A 19,238-nucleotide genomic window follows, 5' to 3' on the forward strand; every position below is an offset into this window, starting at 1 on the left:
GATGCTTGCGGTAGTAGTTGGCTATATAAGATTTAAAAATGTTCTACACCTTCCAGTGTGTTGGAAATAAGATCATCACTGCTCTTTCAAGGTACCAGTTCTCTACTATTATTAAAACACACCTTTTCTAAGTACATTAGAAAGTGACCTTCTTGTTGACTTGAAGCTTCATCACATGTGTAAAGTGGGACCGTAACAATTCAAAATATTCTCATTTAATGTGTGGGGTTATTCCAACACTCAGTATATGTCTTTCGTCTAAACATTGGGAATTGTTTGTCATTTTTCCATAAGAGGTAGAGACGCCAGGCACAGTTTGTACATATGTTACTGTAATTCCAGTGCAAATAGGTCTGCCTTATAAGATCATCAGAAATTGCCCAGCAAAACTGTACAAAGCCCGCTTACTTCTGCTAATCAGTCTTATTGTTACCCTCCGCTACACAGATATTGATGAGTGCTCGTCCCTGATTGGCCAAGTTTGTCGCAATGGTCAGTGCATAAACGATGTTGGTGGCTTCCAGTGCTTGTGTCATGAGGGATACGAGATCACGCCTGATGGGAAGAACTGCGTTGGTGAGTAACATCTGCTGCTGGTTATCCTCATTAATGCATTCAAGGTACCTACAAGATGTGAGATTGTGGTGGTAAAATATGCATGTGTGTGCGCGCAGTGGCGAGACCTGTGAAAAAAAATTTAATTCGCTTATCTCAGTAGAGTCTGAGCGAGTAGAATGGTATGTGAAAGTCCCAGACCTCTGGGACTAAAAACTTGCTCGGCTGCCACTAGATGTATTGAGTTTTTTCTTTGGAATTGTGTAGTAATGATTGCTAATGGAAGAACTATTAGTGAAATGGGACTTGACCTAATGATTTCGTGCTGATGGATGTCCTCCAGGAGGTATAGTAAGTACTGCCAAGTAAATTGTAATGTGTGCGGTTTCATTACAGCATCTCTGGTTCTAAAACTACATTCTCATATTACAGAAATCAAGTTAATATCACCAGGCAATTTTGGTCTGCATTTTCTTTATTTGGCTCTACATGCATTTTCTTTCCACTTGGCATTTCTGAAAAAATCCATTTAGAACTTTTTCCTGCCAGTGACATGACGCAATAAACATCGCTATAATGAGTAACTCTTGACTCGTTTGTGCTTTTTCAGACATTAACGAATGTGTAAGCCTACCTGGCACCTGCTCACCAGGAACGTGTCAGAATCTGGAAGGGGCCTTCCGCTGCATCTGTCCTCCAGGATATGAAGTACAGAATGACAACTGCATTGGTACGTGATATCCCCATTTCTAGGTTACTAGACATATATTTAATTATGTTAGATAATAAAGGTTTGAACAACTGCTAGACATACTGTCGTGTGTAGAGGGCAAGCTACAGATCTGAAGAGGGCTCTTCGCCGCTGTATGTCCGTGTGTCCCCAGAGTCCATGCTACGCATCTGCAGTATAATCTACATATCTGGAGGACCATCTACCTCTAGAAGTTCATTTGCATCTCTTGAGGTTTGTCCCCACATCTCTAGGACATTCTCACTATCGCTGTAGAACCTCACCTTCGGATAGTACACCGATTCTCATAGGGAGACCTTCTACCACAGGGCTGTTTGCCAATCTCTGAAATCTACTGTTAAAATCGAGGGGGCAACCAAGCTCTGTAGAGCATGTGAAACCTCTTCGAAGCAACATACCTGGATTTTCCACCTGCACGAAAGAGGTAGTGTTCACTGGTTGAACATCTCTTGAGAGTGCTTTCCACCTCTGAAGGCCAACGACCATCAACAGAATGCCTTGTACAAAACTACACAAAGGCAATCACCTGTCGAGCCACACTCCACGCCTGAATTATTATCTCCAGCTAATAATCTCCTGCTTCTAAATATTACTCTTCCAAAGGAGGGAGCTCTCCCCTCCTGAAAAGAGCTCTACACCTCAGGAGGTCCCATTTGACTTATGTTAGACAATTACCACCTCTGGGGGCTTTGACCACTTGTAGAGGGCGATCTTATTTTATTTGATCGAACAGAAGGGTGGCTTTGACAACTAAAAGAAGCAGGATCACAGTAGAGGTAACAACACACTACATAAATGGTAAATGCATTATAATTAAGGCTCCCTGTTTTCCGTTTTTACTGATTTTACAGATAAATACAGACCGAAAACCATTTATTTTCTTGTCTGTATTTATTTTGAAATGTGGATAAAAACGGAAATTGGGTGCTTTTTGAGTGATTCTAAATACACTTTGCCAAGACTGCCAGGTCAATAGCTGTGTAGATTGATAGGTAAGGGGGTTAAAAAAAAGGAATTTTAATAAAGAGGCTTAAACAGCAGTAGATATGCACAAGGCTGATACTGAAATGTGCATATTTTTATATAAGTGCATTGATTTATCTTCTGCGGGTGTTCATGTCACTGAAACCAGGCAGGCATTCAAGCTTGAGTGCATATTTATTGGTTAAATAAATGTGGAAATATACCAGTTTCAGCTTTATTTTTCTCACAAAACCCATAATAAATATGAATAAATACAGATAAAGTTGAAAAAATAAATATGGATAAATACAGACGGAATTGTCAACAAAAAAAATACCATAAAACCGGGAGCCCTAATTATAATTAAATCAAAATAGCACAATACAATGCAATACAAGGATGCAAACTTTTTGACTTGTGAAAATCTAAGGATTCAGTTCATGAATAGTGAATGATAATGGTTTTAATGTTTAAAAAAATAAGCTATGTGCATATTTGTGTAAAGGCAATGTACCTCATGGAAAAGAAGTTCAAATACATGCAATTATCTCCTAATTTTAAAGATACTTTTGCAGAGGTGGAAATAATTTCCTGTGACTCTAGACTGCAGTGCATTGCATACTAAGCTGTATATATCCCATTTGTCTCCAGATATCAATGAGTGTGATGAAGAACCCAACATCTGTCTGTTTGGTACCTGTACCAACACTCCAGGAAGTTTCCAGTGTATATGTCCCCCGGGATACGTCCTCTCTGACAACGGACGGAGGTGTTTCGGTAAATGGTCTTTTCTGAAAATCTTTGGAAGTTGTGCTGTTGGTCCAGATCAATTTATTGTTATAAAGTGAACCTATAACCAAAGAAGTCAGTGAGAATTGTAAGCATCAGCAGATGTACCCAGAGGGGTAAGTGTAGGCCCATGACCCTAAGAGGTCTTTTGAATATCCTCATTCACTGAGTGGTGCTTAGGAATTCCACAGGTACTGGGACGCATAAGGGATATTCACAGTACTTAAGGGATATTCAAAGATACTGGGAAATTGGAGGGAATGTCTGGGAGGCCGGTCACTCTATTTTAAAGAGAACTCGTCCTATGGTTAAATCAACCTCTCCAAATTTATTTACACTCAGCTTATACATATTAATGTTGGTTGTCCAGTATAAGAGATTTAAGCATATTTCTGCTCACTGGGACCTCCATTATATGTTGGACAATATATGTTGCAAGTATGTGTTATAACCACATGCACTATGATTTGTAATGGGTTTAATGCAGACGAAATAGCTACAGGTGTTATGCTAGCACAGAAGTATGGTTTAGTCCCACACATTTTTATCGATGGATGGGTAAGCCACCTTCATTCTTATACATAAAGGAAGTCGTCACGTGGTTCATTATTTAGCAGTATTAGCTACATTCAGCTTATACAAGCTGATTCTAGGTATTTTCTGTCTCACAGGTGAGATTTAGTTGCATATTTTGCACTTGGTGTATGGGTATGAACAAGTGTGATGCGGGCAATATTGACATTGAAATTGACATGTTATTGATACATCCATGTCACAATAAGACGTTTTCTTCAACTGTGTCCTTGGCCATTGCATGAAGTACTTGTAGATTTTTGTGGGTGAGCGAGTGCACTATAATGATTAACTTTGAGTGTAATGAATATCTGCTCTTGCCTGTAATAACATCTTTGTACTGATCCTTCAGATACCAGGCAGAGTTTCTGCTTCACACGCTTTGACAATGGAAAGTGCTCTGTTCCCAAGGCCTTCAACACCACTAAAGCCCGCTGCTGCTGTAGCAAGATGCCCGGGGAGGGCTGGGGCGATCCATGTGAACTCTGCCCCCAGGAAGGAAATGGTAAGAATAACCACTCATCTGTCCCACCTGATGATCAGTGAAAATGATCTTATATTGTGATAAGAGAATATGATGTGTGGTTTATCAAATAGCATAGATTGAAAATTAAGGCAGCAGATTGATTTAACAATGCTGGCTGTCACATATTTCACAGATATTATACTAAAACTTCTTACATTAGCAGTAATCTCATGATCTTGAAGATAGCTCACATTCCAACTCGCTAGAACATAGCCTGAAATTAGTTTTGAGATGGAACCAGTGATCAGGCTGAGTATAGGAATGTGCAGGACTTTATTTTGCCTGAGTGTTTTAGAGTTTACGACTGGAGGCAATGTACTCACTTTTAGTACTGGAGTCTCGGAAGGGTTACTCATTACTTTGACCTACAAACCAAATAAGCGGGAACGGAACTCTATCTAGTTCTCCATTAATGGAACCTGAAAAAGACATCCTCTTTGACTTTAATCATCCATCATTATCAAATTTCCTTCTTGATTTTTAATGAGCCATCATTCAATTCCCTTGGTGTCCTAAATTGAGATTAATTTTTAAATGTCCTTTTAGGTTTATCGCACTCCTTGCATACACCCCCTTCAAGTATCTTCAACATCCCTTTCCGAGTGATTTGATTTTTATTGCAATATCCTAATAGCTCACAAGGCCCGTTCAGGAGTTGTCTGATGTTTGAGGTAATCTCAAAGCAGCTTTTAACCTCCTGCTCTGGAGTGATCTTATGTTTGCGTGATCTCATATCAACCGCTCACATCTGGTTCAGCAGAGGCTTCAAATTCCGAGAGATCTCATAACAGCAATTAATATTCTGTTCCAGATTATTCCAGACTGATAACTTTTTCACCTACCCTCACTCTTTGCATATGTTTATATGTAGACATACTTATGCACTGAAACCTGCATTAAGAGTTTTGGAGATTCTTAATTTATGGGGAATTTATTAGGAGGTAGCCAGTTCACAGCTTAGTTCAGAGATTTATACTTCACACTAATGGAGCAATTTTTTTGTCTTTCCCAGTGGCTTTTCAAGAGCTGTGCCCATATGGGCATGGAGCTATTCCTGGTCTCGGGGACACTCGTGAAGGTAAGCATTTTCCCAAATACCATATTTTTTGCCTCCATTTCTTTGAAGAGGACATGCTAAAAAACATCTGTCTCTTCCGATAAATCTATAGGCGGCAAGGGTTATACAGCTATAATTGTAGTTCCGCTTTCGAAACAACTATCTATCAGGACATAATTGCAATGAATCAAATATACTTGCTTTCCTCTAGATTTGTGGCTAGTCTGAAACGTTCTGTAGGGTAACTTTCAAAATAGTCTTTTTAGCTTGACCATGGTCCTGGGTTGCTTTACGTCGTATAATAATACTTGTTTTTATTCTTTCTCAGATGTGAATGAATGTGCAGAGAACCCCGGTATCTGTGTCAATGGAGTTTGCATCAATACGGATGGTTCTTTCCGATGTGAATGTCCCTTTGGATACAACCTGGACTACACTGGTGTTAACTGTGTTGGTGAGTGTAAAATGTACATTTTTATAGTTGAATAGTTAAACTTCTAACATATTGAGAAACAGGAATTTGTTTCTCTGGATTGAAAGCGAAAAATAGTAACTTTAGAGAATATTCTAGATGACATCAAGAGCTTGAACCCATAGGACATTCCAGCGCCCTCTGATGGTGATTTTTTGCTAACTTCAGATTTGACAAGGTTGTTGGAGCTCAGACATTAGACGGGCAGAATTTAAAAATGAAACTTTCTCAAGTTACTAGAAACCAGGTTCAAATGAAGACTTATAAATGTTAACTCACTTTCAACCCAACAACGGACTTCATTCCTAGTCAATTCAGTCCCCGTCATAAGCATTTACCATGTGATAATTTCACCCCATGCATTACTCAATAGTGGACCTTGTCATTCCCCCCCGATGTGAATTCATGACGAGGTCGGAATCAGATAACACGCAGTGTCTGAACATAGAAGGGCTTTGCCTGAATGGCAGTAGCTCGTTCTGCTTTGAACACATCTAGTAGAGGGTGTACTACTCCAATGTTTGGAGATGTGCTGGTAAGAGTACTTTTAAATCTCCACATACCTCTGTAAGTAACTTCTGGATTTAGTGGTGGTCGATATTCTGGATATGGCATCTTTATAGGTTGATGTTTTCGCTGTCAGTTTTCTGACGCAGACCCCTGATAGAGTTGCCTTGTGCCACTGTTTTTTTCTGATGTTACATGCATTCTTACATAAATGGAAATATGGGCGGGTTGCAGTTGGGTCTATTTTAATTCTTGCCATCATTTCACTGCGTATAAAAACATGGTGGAAGCATTTCAGCAAAAGTTACGTACAGTCTACTCCATCTGGAAAGTATTGAGGTAAATGTGATGACATTGAACGTCTCTTCTTCCCTAGATACTGATGAATGCTCAATTGGTAACCCATGCGGGAATGGAACCTGTACCAATGTAGTTGGTGGATTCGAATGTGCATGTGATGAAGGATTTGAGCCTGGACCCATGATGACATGTGAAGGTAAGGCACCAGTTAACAAATAGCAGAGCTCTCATTTTACAACTGGAGTAGATTAAACTAAATGAGAGGTCCAGTTGGTATTCCACAAACAAAATAATATGAAATGGGAAATCGGAGCAGCTGCATGTGGTCTGTACCCTGGTCTGCTGTGTGTTATGGAGACAATAAATCAGAATTTGTTACTTTTACAACATTTTGGGGAAAAACATGTTGATGAATTATTCCTCTTTATCTCAGAATGTGGTGCAAAAGTGAAAGATAGGTGGCCTTTTTATATTTAAAAGAATAGAGGAAAGGCTCTGTTTTCGACTATGATAAGATTTGCTCTATTACAGCTCTTCCATGTCAGAAGGTGTAGCTCATTGTTGGAAAAAATATTTAACACAAGAAACAAGAAATAGTGACGTGGTTGGTCAAGCATTAAATATGCTTAAAGAAAAAGTTTACACTCTTGAAAAAGATACTAATGCGTGAAACGATCCCCACCCCAAATATAAGGATCAAGACTTCTGCCTCAGCCAGAACGTAATTCCCATCTTCTGGCGCAGTGGCTCGGCCTGTATTTGGGCCTTGAATACCTCACCTAACCATGTCATGACTTGACCTGCAAAGTCACAGAAAGAGACATGTCCAATGAGCTCCTGCTACAGGAGGAAAGATTCAATGATAGAAAACCTGATTTTGGATTTAAACAACAAGCAAGAAAAGAATGAAAGTTCATAACTGAGTATCCCCAGTAAATCTCCAAGCCCTAGATATTCTCTCTGTTATTTAAAAGTCCTCAGGATGAGGTACTTACTGTCAAAGAATTTCTGATTGAGGAGCTGGATATTTTCATCATTTTAACGACTGCCTTTCGGTTTCTAGATGTCACTTTCAGTATTGTAGGAAACATGATTTGTTAATGAGGGCGCAAACTCTTGCACTGCCCTCCGGCATGTGTTTTTCTGAAACAAATACCATTAGCATTGTAGTGTGCCTGAAAAATAAAAATTAAATGTGTCTTTCGCTCTGGAAGGGCTATCTTAGTCACTAGGTCTATATTAGCATGTATCATATTTCTGCATGTAAAGCCTGTCATAGGGTCATGATCAGACATAAACAGCATAAGACGGCCCAACCTCAATGGGAGCGGCTATCTGATGCTTTAAAACATTTCTACTTTAAAGACAACACTGTTATGAATTTCCAGTGGTAAGCACCACCTCGTAAGTAGATGTGGAGATGGCGAAGATCCCCATGTAACATGGGACCTTGACAATCATAAATAACCTTAGAAAGGTGAAACTTCTTTTTAAATATTTGCAAGGTTTCCCAATAAAATCGGGCACTCGCGGTTTGGAATTTATCGGGTGCAATGAAGTTCACCTATTCTGACTTTTTGGGGAATAACATGCATATTTTGGGACTTCCTACAGCAAGAATCCACATGTTCTGGTAAATACTGGGGCATAGTCTCCCATTAACCTGCTAATATTTAATGTAGAGTGCAAACGGTATTGCACCTGGTATTTACTGGTTGCAATCAACATCACCCCACTTATAACTGTGATTCCTAGGTACACAGGTGTTTTTGCAGGGATGTCAATTTTAACCCCTTCAGCGCTGCGCGGATTCCCCCGCGGTGCTGAAGGGTTCTAGCGCGGGCGTGGTCATGACGGAACGGTTCCGTCATGAGCACAGCTCAACCGATGCTCATGACGGAACCGTTCCGTCATGAGCATCGAAGGGGTTAAGGGCAAGTTGGAATCAGGCATTTGGCCCTACTCTGCTGCTCATCCCTAATCCTGTCTGGACTTCCTCACATCTTTTCAGATATCAACGAGTGCTCCCTGAACCCACTTCTCTGTGCCTTCCGCTGCATCAACACTTTTGGAAGCTATGAATGTACCTGTCCTTCTGGCTACACCCTCAGAGATGACAGGAGGATGTGCAAAGGTAGGTGTGCAGCTCTCAACCTCGACAGCCACACAAGGCTTTGCGCTGTTTAGCTGATCCATGGAGAACTTAGTTCAACACTTTGTGATACACTCTTGCATTTTGTAAGCAATATTACAGGGTTTTGAGCTCTCAGCATATGTCGAAGACACATTAGCAGCATCCTCTGATCTCCATTAATGGATGAGGGTCTCAGAGTGTTAACAGGGTGGGGTGAGAGCACAACTACATTATGATTTTATTCAGAGTTTAGTTGCGACCACCATTTGCAATTACATGGAAGTCTACCTGTAGAGTACATTGGGTAATTAGAAGCAAGTCGCGCGCCAAGAGCATTGGCAGGGCCATGAATCCCATTAGACAGTTCAGGGAAGGGATACTGGAAACAGCATTTGGTCACAGTGGACAGGCTTTCCATATACCGAAGCAGTGTTATCCACCAATAATTTGAGGTGCATTTTATTGATAGATGAAGATCTCACAAAACCGTTAGGCAAGGTGAGTAGCCAGTCATGAACGTGGCTGGATCATGGTCTACATTTAGTCATGACCAGGTCAGGTTCCTATTAGTGATGTGTAGACGTGATTTTTCTTGTGTTCGGTTGCAGATTTGGATGAGTGCTCTGAAGGTCTCCATGATTGTGAGTCACGCAGGATGGTCTGCAAGAACCTGATTGGCACCTTCATGTGCATCTGCCCACCAGGGATGCAGCGCAGGCCTGATGGGGAAGGCTGCATTGGTAAGGATGTGACATTTGGTCATAATACATTGCATTGTTAACACTCACTTCAATAAGGTTAATCTGAAACTGAAGTGCCCAGCAGGTACCAAGAGATGTCTAACTATGAATTCTAATAGTAAAATGCACACACGCTTCCTGACCAACACCACGTGGCTCCGTTCAATGTAACTATTCAATGACACTTGCATGCAAGCAGACAGAAAAGGAAACAGAGCGGAACTGTTTGTACAAAATAAAAAGATATGGCCCTTCCTTAAGACATGCAGTTGCCTTTTCCATTATGGCACCATGAAATGTGGGTAAAAGACGGCCCAAAGGCATTCACATGTTCCCTCATCGTTGCTGGGTGTCAGTGCAGTTTAATAACAACGGTGAAATAAGTGACACAATCTCTCGCTCCAAAACATCCAAATATAATTGTGATTTGTGAGTCCATAAGTTTAAAGTCAGAATTTCCATAATCAGAGACATTAAATATGATAAGATAGAAAATAATGATTAGAAATTGCATGGATTCCCCGTCAAGATTCCGAGGCAACCAATGTAGATTACAGATCTGTGGACATCCCTGATAAACTGTAATGGACTGTGGTAAATGTGACGTTACAAATATTTCCATTGGCAATCTCTTATCACCATTTTAGGAATAGGAACTGTAGCAATGGTTATTTTTCAATATATATTACGGAGAGTTCTTCAACACGAGTAATGTTACGTACCAAGCTGGTTTCACAGAATGCCATTTCAAAGGGCTCCTATTGGCTCTATGCAGGTCATTACTAGAACCCTAATGGAACAACACTACTGTGAGGAATGTAGCCCGTAGGGAAATGATCCCCTACAATCAATCCAAAGAAAACTCTTTATCTTTATTCTCCATCGCCAATCTTAAAACTGAGTACTAAATTATTCATATTTACTAAAATATTATTTAAAATTATTTATTTATTTATTTAGTATAACATTTGATTGTATTCAATTGCACTCCATGTATGCGTCTCACAATGGACAGGATGTCGTGATTTGCTTTTCGTTTGTTTTGTAAAATCTTGAGAAATAAAGAAATTGAAAAAAAACAAGTAAAAAAAAAAAATTAGTACTGTTATATGAAAATCAATATTTTCCAAATCAATTGCAATTAGCTTTGCACATACATTTATTTGGGGTTTAGCACTGAGGAAGGTTCTTTCATTGAGGGTGATATTCAATTCAGAGCTTGCTTCAGGATACCTCGAATACTGACCTCAAAAAGGCTAGTCCGTATCTAATGATGCGTTCTCATTTGACCCACAATGGAATTTTTCGTTGCAACCTGCAACTCTGTATTTCATTGTTAGTGTCTTTCTTTTAGGGCCTTATTTATTGAATGCTGTATACGGTTTCAAAAATCTCTATTCTTTTTCTGTGTTCTCTGTTTTCAAATTTTATTTCTATATTTTTAAATTCTTATCTACAGAGTCCAATACCCTCCGCAATAAAATGTGCAAGCAATCAAATGCAAATGAATAAAATACAATGAAAAAAATAAAAATCCACTGAGCATGTTAAATACAAACCTGAGAAGTCATGAGGAATGCCATAATCTTTTTATAATTCATTTATAGCCATTAAAGTGCACTAACCTTAATGCGGTTATCTCCACAGATGAAAATGAGTGCCGTACCAAACCTGGCATTTGCCAAAATGGCCGCTGCGTCAATAATATTGGAAGCTACAGATGTGACTGCAATGAAGGATTCCAAGTCAGCCCCACTGGCACAGAGTGCATCGGTAGGTCATCCAAGCGAGTGCAGAGTCTCCGTCAATATCGTCAAAGTCCACCACAGAAGTACTGAATGATTGAAATAGGTTTACAAGCCATACATTGCAACCTTAGGAGCCAATCTTCAATGACGTTATGAAGCCCATTAGCCAACTGGTGTCTCCGAGAAGGCCAAGCACCATCTTCTATCAAGGCTTATTCAAAGTGCCTAAAAACCCATTTATGCACTAATTATTTTTCTTGCAATGCACATTTTCCCCTGATGTTCCTGTTTTACTACTCCATGAGCATACAGCAACACCGTATGAGACATCAACACACAGTAGGACTTTATTTAAAATGATTCCCTTCCAATTGCAACCTGCTGCAACCACTACTGATTGCCAAGTAATATTCTGGTCGCATGGAACTATGTATTATTGAAGACTTTTCTAGCTTTAGTCTTGTGATTTAGGAATAGACCATTAACACACACAGAATTCATGGCTATCTATTTATGGAGAAAATTGATATATACACTCAGTGGTTAGTCATATTCAGCAGATAATAAGCCAGAGTCGGCTTTTAATGCTTTATGTGACAAATGTTTATGGATAGGATGATTTATGGGTGATGTTTTTTTGTAATTCTGTTCCTTTTTGCTTTGTTATGTTGTGTTATGTTGTATAATGTTATGTACCAGATGGTTGAAATTTGCTGCAGGTCATGCATCACAAACACTGCTTCAGGGTTCTGCTCACAATATTCTGTGACTTTGAAATGAATAATGGTACTGCCAAGAGATATTTTATGACTACATATTCCAGATGTTCATCTTAAATTTATACATATTTTATAGCAAGTTGTTCCCCACGTCTCAGCAAATGTACTCCTCTTTATTCACTGTCCTAGCAATAACCTCACTGCCAAGCTGAGAGCTTTTTCTTTGTTTTTAGTTAATTCTGCGCAGAGTCTACAAATTATTAAGCCTGGGCAAAGCACTACGCTACGCTCGCGTAGTTTGCGAAATTTGCGCTACGCGATTTGCACGTAGCACAGTGCAAACACACGTTGCGTATCATAGCATAGTGCAGCGGTCATTGTTTGCTTGCTCGTGGTCCTCAGCGTCATGTTGGCGACCGCGAGCAATCAAAATGACATCCCGGCAAGACTTTTCCTCGTTCGCGATCAGCAACATCAAGTTGCCGATCGTGAGCGTGGAAAATATACCTCCCGGCGAGATTCTCAACACGGGAAGGTCAGGTTTCTCATTGCGAGTGGTCGCGTATGCTTGCGATGAGAAACTACCAGTCCGCATTGAGAAAGCTGCCACTCGAGTAAAAATCTACTCGTGCGGCAGAAAACTACAGCTCGCACTGTGCAAGATGCCGTTTTTTAATGATTGCACAGTGCCGGATGCTTGTCCGCACTGTGCAATCTTTGAAAACGGCATCTTGCACAGTGCGAACAGGGCACTACGCAGTTCGCGAAGTGCTACGTGTAGCTCGCTTAGTGCGAAGTGCACTTTGCGTAGCTACGCGTAGCGCTACTTCGCAAACTACGCCCAGGGTTACAAATTATTTACAAGAATTTGTGCACAGCTAAAACAATCTGCTTGATAATTTGTTACTGCCTTAATAAAGACAGTTCTACAAAGAGCGCTCTCAAATTTGACGGGCGGATGGTTGAAATCCTGCAGTTAAAAAACTGCGTTACAGTACTTTACATTTTTCTGCAAGACATTGTTGGATCCCACATCTTAATTTTTGGAAGAAGGGCAATCAGCATTTTTCTTTTCAGGATATAACATAGGTGAAAGAGTCACAAATGTTCCTGAGGTGTACCAGTGATGTTGCTGTTACAGTGCAGCCTGTACATTGAGCAAGAAATAAGGCTGATTATGAATAATAATAAACACAATAAAATGAAGAAAAATAAATACATCCCATCCAATCGCATTGTGTGCCCAGGTGCAGTGAATATTGTTACTGTATTGTGTAGGGATTAAAGGCTGTTGTGCTTGTTTGGCACCTCATTGGCGCTATCTCAGCATTGTCAACTTTGACATAACATCGACTTGCCATCACTAAAATGCACTATTAAGTAGCATTGTGTTTCTTGGACATGCCATAACAATAAAATATGGTTTTAGGAGTTTGTGCTACATTTACTATGACGGTCTCCTGATTACAGTGTTACCAGGACATGGCCGAAAGGGAAATGTGTCTTCAAAAACAATGTTGACCGTAGTCCTATGGCCCCAAATACCTTGTTTGTCTCATTGTCTTCTCAGAACATCCTGTTTGCAGGTGAATGAGAGTCTGTGTAATGCCACATTCCTTGTATTCTCTTTCCTTTCTCCAGATACCCGCCAGGGATATTGTTATATTGAAGTTCTGCAAACAATGTGCCAGCTGTCCTCCACAAGCCGTAACCTTGTCACTAAGTCAGAGTGTTGCTGTAACAGTGGTCGTGGATGGGGCAACCTCTGTGAGCTCTGTCCCCTCCCCGGAACAGCTCTCTACAAGAAGATGTGCCCACATGGACCTGGCTATTCAACTGATGGACGAGGTAATGACTGGTCTTTGGGTGGAACATGTTGGAACTAAATGGAATGATGTTAGAACTCATGCTGACATACATGAATAATGAGCAAGTAAGTTGGTGGTTGAGCATAAGAGCGAGTGGGTGGGTAAGAAAGTGTGTGACCTGTGCAAATAAATGATTTAAGGAAGAGTTAATGTAAGGTAATGTGTGAGCATCGTGTGATTAAAGAGGCAACAAAGATTACAAACTTGAGTGTGTGAAGGAGCGGCCTATTCACTGAGTGAGTTAAGGAGCGGAAGCAGTTATTGGACTGATAAGAGGTTGAATTAGTTAGGAAGAATTGAAAGGAAGGGGTGATCACTTTTTATACTGAGTAGATTTCAGAATTTTTTTATTAGCAAATTAAGCCTTTATAACAGGTGCAACTGAAAACAGTAAAGTAGTTAGACTTTCATGGCAAGAATACATGAATCCAACAAGCTTAACAGACAAAGCATGCTTTGAAGAGTGGTGACTCTGTAAATGTGGATGGTTTCCTAGAGGCTCTGATCAAATTAAATACAAGGTAAAGTGCACATGAGAGAGCATATTTAGGAAATGTGGACTATGCAAGTGACACTTAGTGTTGTGTAATGCATTTGTTTCTACCACAAAAAGCTGAAAATCACTTTAACATGTCAATCCCAACTCATGGTTGTAAATAAAATGACAAATCAATGACTTTTTAATTTTTCAAAGAGGATATTGTTTGTTGAAATGTATATGCTCGCTGTACAGCCAGGGTCCATCAAACATTGTTCTTTGACAATCATCCATGTTCCAGTATCATCCTGCCTCATGTATAGTCAATAGCAAAAATAACAACGGATGGACAGAATGCTGAACAAATCGAACATTCAGCCCCATTCACAGATCTGGGTTTAATGCATTGTCTTTTTGCTCACCACCCCGCCCCAGTTTGGACCCAGCGATATGCAAATCAGTCTTGATGCTGCTCTCCATGGTAACAGTCCAGCCCGAACTGCCAGACCAGGTCCTCCCTGGACTGAAACAAGCATCCTGGGATTGGTTTTGGGGTATCACCCCTCATCAGGCAGGCTAACTTGAATCCAGTGGCTCAGTGAGCACGGGACCCACGTCTAGGCATACACTTCCCACTTAGGGCAACAAAAGCAAAAATAACATAATTTGTGTGTTTTTTTGCTTTGTCGCCCTAAGTGGGAAGGGTATGCCCAGACGTAGGTCCTGTGCTCATTATACAACTGGCACAGTTACCAGACTTGAACCTAAAACTGTGCATGTTAAATAAGAAGGTTGTAAAACACTAGTGGTCAGCTAAGTATTGTGCTGAACATTAGCTGAGCAAAACCACAAATTTAACGGGAGGATTCCGCCTACTGTCGTTTAATGCAGAGCGGTGTACCCAAATTAAAGGCGCTAAATCCAATAGAACCGTAGTCCTATCTTACACAATGCACCAAATGCTGCACTGTATCAAAGGCTTCTATGTAGAATGTGATAAGTATGCAATAACCAATTTACTCTTTTTGTTTTAGACATCGATGAATGCAAAGTTCTACCCAATCTGTGCAAGAATGGTCAGTGCATAAATAGCATTGGCTCCTTCCGCTGTCACTGCAAACAGGGCTACACCACTGACATCACAGGGACTTCATGTGTCGGTATGATTTTTCATATTTCCATCAGTTCGCATATCATCTATCTCACATTCCTCCAATATTTCTCATCATTCTATTCTCTCTACTTTTTTGTCTTATGCAATCTCAACCCTTCTCCATCATGTGCTCTCTTACTGCTACTAAATGTATTTCTACTTTATTCTTCTTATATTATTCATGGTCTCACAATGCAAGTCTCCTTCCCACATTTTGCTCCCTAAATTGAAAAGTCGAACTAATAAAGTGGGACAAATATGGCCTCATTCAAGATGATGAATATGCAAAATAGCTTCAGAACATCCTGTCTGATTAACCTCCAACAACCTTTTTGACCTCTTTGACTTAACCCTTTCAACGGACCATAGAGCTCACTATGCCATTCCAGGTGCCCTCCTTTCACTCATTTAGCTCCAACTCTCTCACATGCTCTACCCTTCCATATGCATCTTTCATCGGCATGGAGAAAGTTAGAAAATTAAAGGTCACTTTCTGGAACTGACCATCCCCTCGTATCCTACTGTTAGCTGTGCCCAATGAATTGTATGCAACTGTACTACATTTTATCAATTAAAATAAGACATTTATATCCTGCTGATGGCATATCTTTGTAATGTCAGTGCAGACATATGCCAACAATATTACAATTAGAACAATTTAATCACATTATGTTCAGTGTAGAGTTTCCAGCACTCAAAGACTGGCATATGTGTTAAGGATATGTAGAGGAATGTTGAGCTATACATGAGTACAAAACATTAAATAATAACCTTTCACCCCTTTACAAATCTGAATAGACTGGCATATGTGTTAAGGACATGTAGAGGAATGTTGAGCTATACATGAGTACAAAACATTAAATAATAACCTTTCACCCCTTTAAAAATCTGAATAGTATTAATACCATTTAACATGCTTTTTATGTTTTATTCTGCTGTAGTGATTTTAATAATGATCCTTATTACATCATTTATATCAGTCCAACATATAGATACTGTTTAACACTCATGGTTACTCCAACTTTTAATCATAGGGCATTCTAATAGGTGCCACTCATGTCAGAACTTTAACCTTTGTGACTGAATGCCTACAAATATTAAATAATTTTTCTTGCAATTAAGCTAGTAAAATTGGCTACTAGCATGAATAAAAAGAATGGCATGGGTTTACCCAGTTCCATGTGCCCACTTCAAGTATTACCAAATATTTGCTGTAACAGAGATTCCATGTTTGTCTTTTTTATGTATTTTCCATACAGACATGGATGAGTGTGCTCAGTCTCCCAAGCCATGTAACTTTATCTGCAAGAATACAGAAGGAGGCTATCAGTGTTCTTGTCCACGAGGGTACATCCTTCAGGAAGATGGAAAGACCTGCAAAGGTAAGGACAAAACCACCTCCCTTTCCCAGTAGACAGCTCCTCCACATTAACAATAATGCTAAATCACAATGGAATTAACCACTCAAGCAGCAATTAGTAGGGGTGATGACTGCATTACTAGGTACTGAAATAATTGAAGTTGTACATTGGTAGATCCCTGAAGAAGTAATATATGTGTGCCGAAACGTGTTAGTAGTGTAAAACTAACATTACACTGATGGTAAAAAATATTTATTTCATGATAATATTTTGTCACCAAATGTTCATAATGGACACAAAGAGTTATTCAATTGAAAAGGTGGGCAAGGTATTGTCCTAATGTTTTGTGCAAACATTTCCTTACCTCAAGTTTGTCACTATCACAATATTATTTGCAGCGGTGCCTGTTTCTATTTATTTCTGTCTATTTTTATTTGGATTTATTATGTAAAATCATGGTATTCAGTTAATTTACATGTTAAAATATTATTTGTTCATCAAAGACTAACACCAAAAGATCTTTAGTTTCCCAGTGGAACTGACCTGGTTACATATTGTAAAGTTTGATCCTTGTCAGAGCGAAATTAAACAATAAGGCCATTCAGGAATATGACTTGCATAGATGATCAGGTCTACTTGGCCCATTGCAAAAATTCTGCCAGGCAATTGCTATTTATAAGAAGGGAGATTTGGTAAAGTCAGTCACGTCATCCTTGACTGATAAGTGACTGACTATGGTATAACTCTACTAACTTTTCAAAAGTTTGACCTACATCTAGAAAAATGCCTGACATGGAATGTAATTTTCCAATAGTCACAGATTCAAATCCATCTTGGCATTATAATGCTACTTTAGGCTTAATGTGATTTCTTCTGTGTCTGACTGTATTATTCTACAGATCTGGATGAATGTTCAACCAAACAACACAACTGCCAGTTCCTGTGTATAAATACTATTGGAAGCTTCAACTGCAAGTGCCCCCCTGGTTTCACACAACACCAGACCTCCTGTATAGGTAAGCAGATCTCTCTTTGCTGCTGCGTGTTTCGACACGCCCAAGCAAGCTTATTTCACAATGCTTCACAGTCATTCAAAAAAGATTGCTGTTGCATTTTAATGTGCTAAACATGCTCACAGGTCATCTTTGAAAACCCACAGATTTATTCACAGAGACAACATAGACACACATGTCAATGGAGATAATGATCCCTAAAGCACTGTTTCCATCTCTGTCTCTAAATGACAGGAAACAAACGCACTGTTTAAATTTTTTTATTGTATTTTGGATCTTTGGGTATCTCTTTTAATATGTGTGTACTGTTTTTATTATATGTGTATACTTTTATGATTCCTTTTTGGATTCGAAATAAAGTTATTGGATGATGACAGGAAACAAACATTGGACACCTGTCACTGTAGAGTGATTGATGTCTGTTTAGAACTTCATGGTGAGCTCTCTTAGGATGGTATGGTTACGGAATGTCAACTTTTAATATCGTGCTTCAAAAATAAAGACAGCTTATCAACTAATAAAATATCCAAAAATATATACCCTGATGATACATATTTTGAAGGTATGTGGATGTAGAGTTAAATGTTTTTAATCTAAACATACTTATGAATATTTACCTTCATAATATTTTATTAGACAATATACTGGCTATGATATTTATGTAAATGGATATTTTAGTTCCGAATATTCTAACTGCAATCCTTAGGACACTTGTGATTTTAGAGGATTGCAGCAAGTTGTCGCTCAATGTGCTAGAACGAAAAATAATTTGTATATCCTAAAAAGCTTTTTCCCAGCTGTCCATAGTAAAATGTCTCCATTGCTTAGTTTGATTCACAGAACCCCATTTCACCCCGCCAGTATTAAAAAGGTCTATGCTGTAAAAAAAAAAGATAGCATTGAAAAATGACTTTACGATCAGCCCGAGAATTGACAGTTAAATAAATTATGATTCACGGATCACCAGCACTCGCATTTGCTCAGCATCGCATTTTTAATACTATTACTGTCTACACTAACTTTTACTAGTAACAGGATATTTAATAGACTGAGCCCTCCGTGGTGACGTAGCTTTGTATACCCTCTGCTTGTCAAATCCTTCATATGTTTTAATTCTAAATGTACCTTTTCTTGCACAAAGTTACTTATGTACTGGTACATTATAGCATCTCTGCATTTTAATGCCCCTTTTAGATTTTATCTATTTTATGTGTTTTAATTCTAAATGTACCTTTTCTTGCACAAAGTTACTTATGTACTGGTACATTATAGCATCTCTGCATTTTAACGCCCCTTTTAGATTTTATCTATTTTATGTGTTTTAATTCTAAATGTACCTTTTCTTGCACAAAGTTACTTATGTACTGGTACATTATAGCATCTCTGCATTTTAACCCCCCTTTTAGATTTTATCTATTTTATATTTACCTTTTCTAATTTGAATCTACTTGTGCCGCTTTTGTAAAGGATTTTAAGTAATCATACAATAAAGTTAAATTGAATTGAATTACATTGAAAAATGGCAGTGGAC

The 19,238-nt window shown here is 39.1% G+C and overlaps 1 protein-coding gene across 1 annotated transcript in view; it reads left to right on the forward strand.

The window, feature by feature from the left end:
- LOC146772546 (fibrillin-2-like) overlaps nucleotides 1–19,238 on the forward strand; it is a 263,733-nt gene that overhangs the window by 234,996 nt on the left and 9,499 nt on the right. Inside the window, exons 47-60 of the mRNA XM_085638491.1 lie at nucleotides 448–576; nucleotides 1,166–1,285; nucleotides 2,921–3,046; nucleotides 3,984–4,136; nucleotides 5,170–5,235; nucleotides 5,543–5,668; nucleotides 6,570–6,689; nucleotides 8,505–8,627; nucleotides 9,236–9,367; nucleotides 11,015–11,140; nucleotides 13,476–13,682; nucleotides 15,215–15,340; nucleotides 16,593–16,715; nucleotides 17,594–17,710. Of these exons, the coding sequence (XP_085494617.1) occupies nucleotides 448–576; nucleotides 1,166–1,285; nucleotides 2,921–3,046; nucleotides 3,984–4,136; nucleotides 5,170–5,235; nucleotides 5,543–5,668; nucleotides 6,570–6,689; nucleotides 8,505–8,627; nucleotides 9,236–9,367; nucleotides 11,015–11,140; nucleotides 13,476–13,682; nucleotides 15,215–15,340; nucleotides 16,593–16,715; nucleotides 17,594–17,710 (1,794 nt within the window). The remainder of the gene's footprint in view (nucleotides 1–447; nucleotides 577–1,165; nucleotides 1,286–2,920; nucleotides 3,047–3,983; nucleotides 4,137–5,169; nucleotides 5,236–5,542; nucleotides 5,669–6,569; nucleotides 6,690–8,504; nucleotides 8,628–9,235; nucleotides 9,368–11,014; nucleotides 11,141–13,475; nucleotides 13,683–15,214; nucleotides 15,341–16,592; nucleotides 16,716–17,593; nucleotides 17,711–19,238) is intronic.

Source organism: Triturus cristatus, chromosome 12 (assembly GCF_964204655.1).
Source record: "Triturus cristatus chromosome 12, aTriCri1.1, whole genome shotgun sequence".
Classification (NCBI taxonomy): domain Eukaryota; kingdom Metazoa; phylum Chordata; class Amphibia; order Caudata; family Salamandridae; genus Triturus; species Triturus cristatus.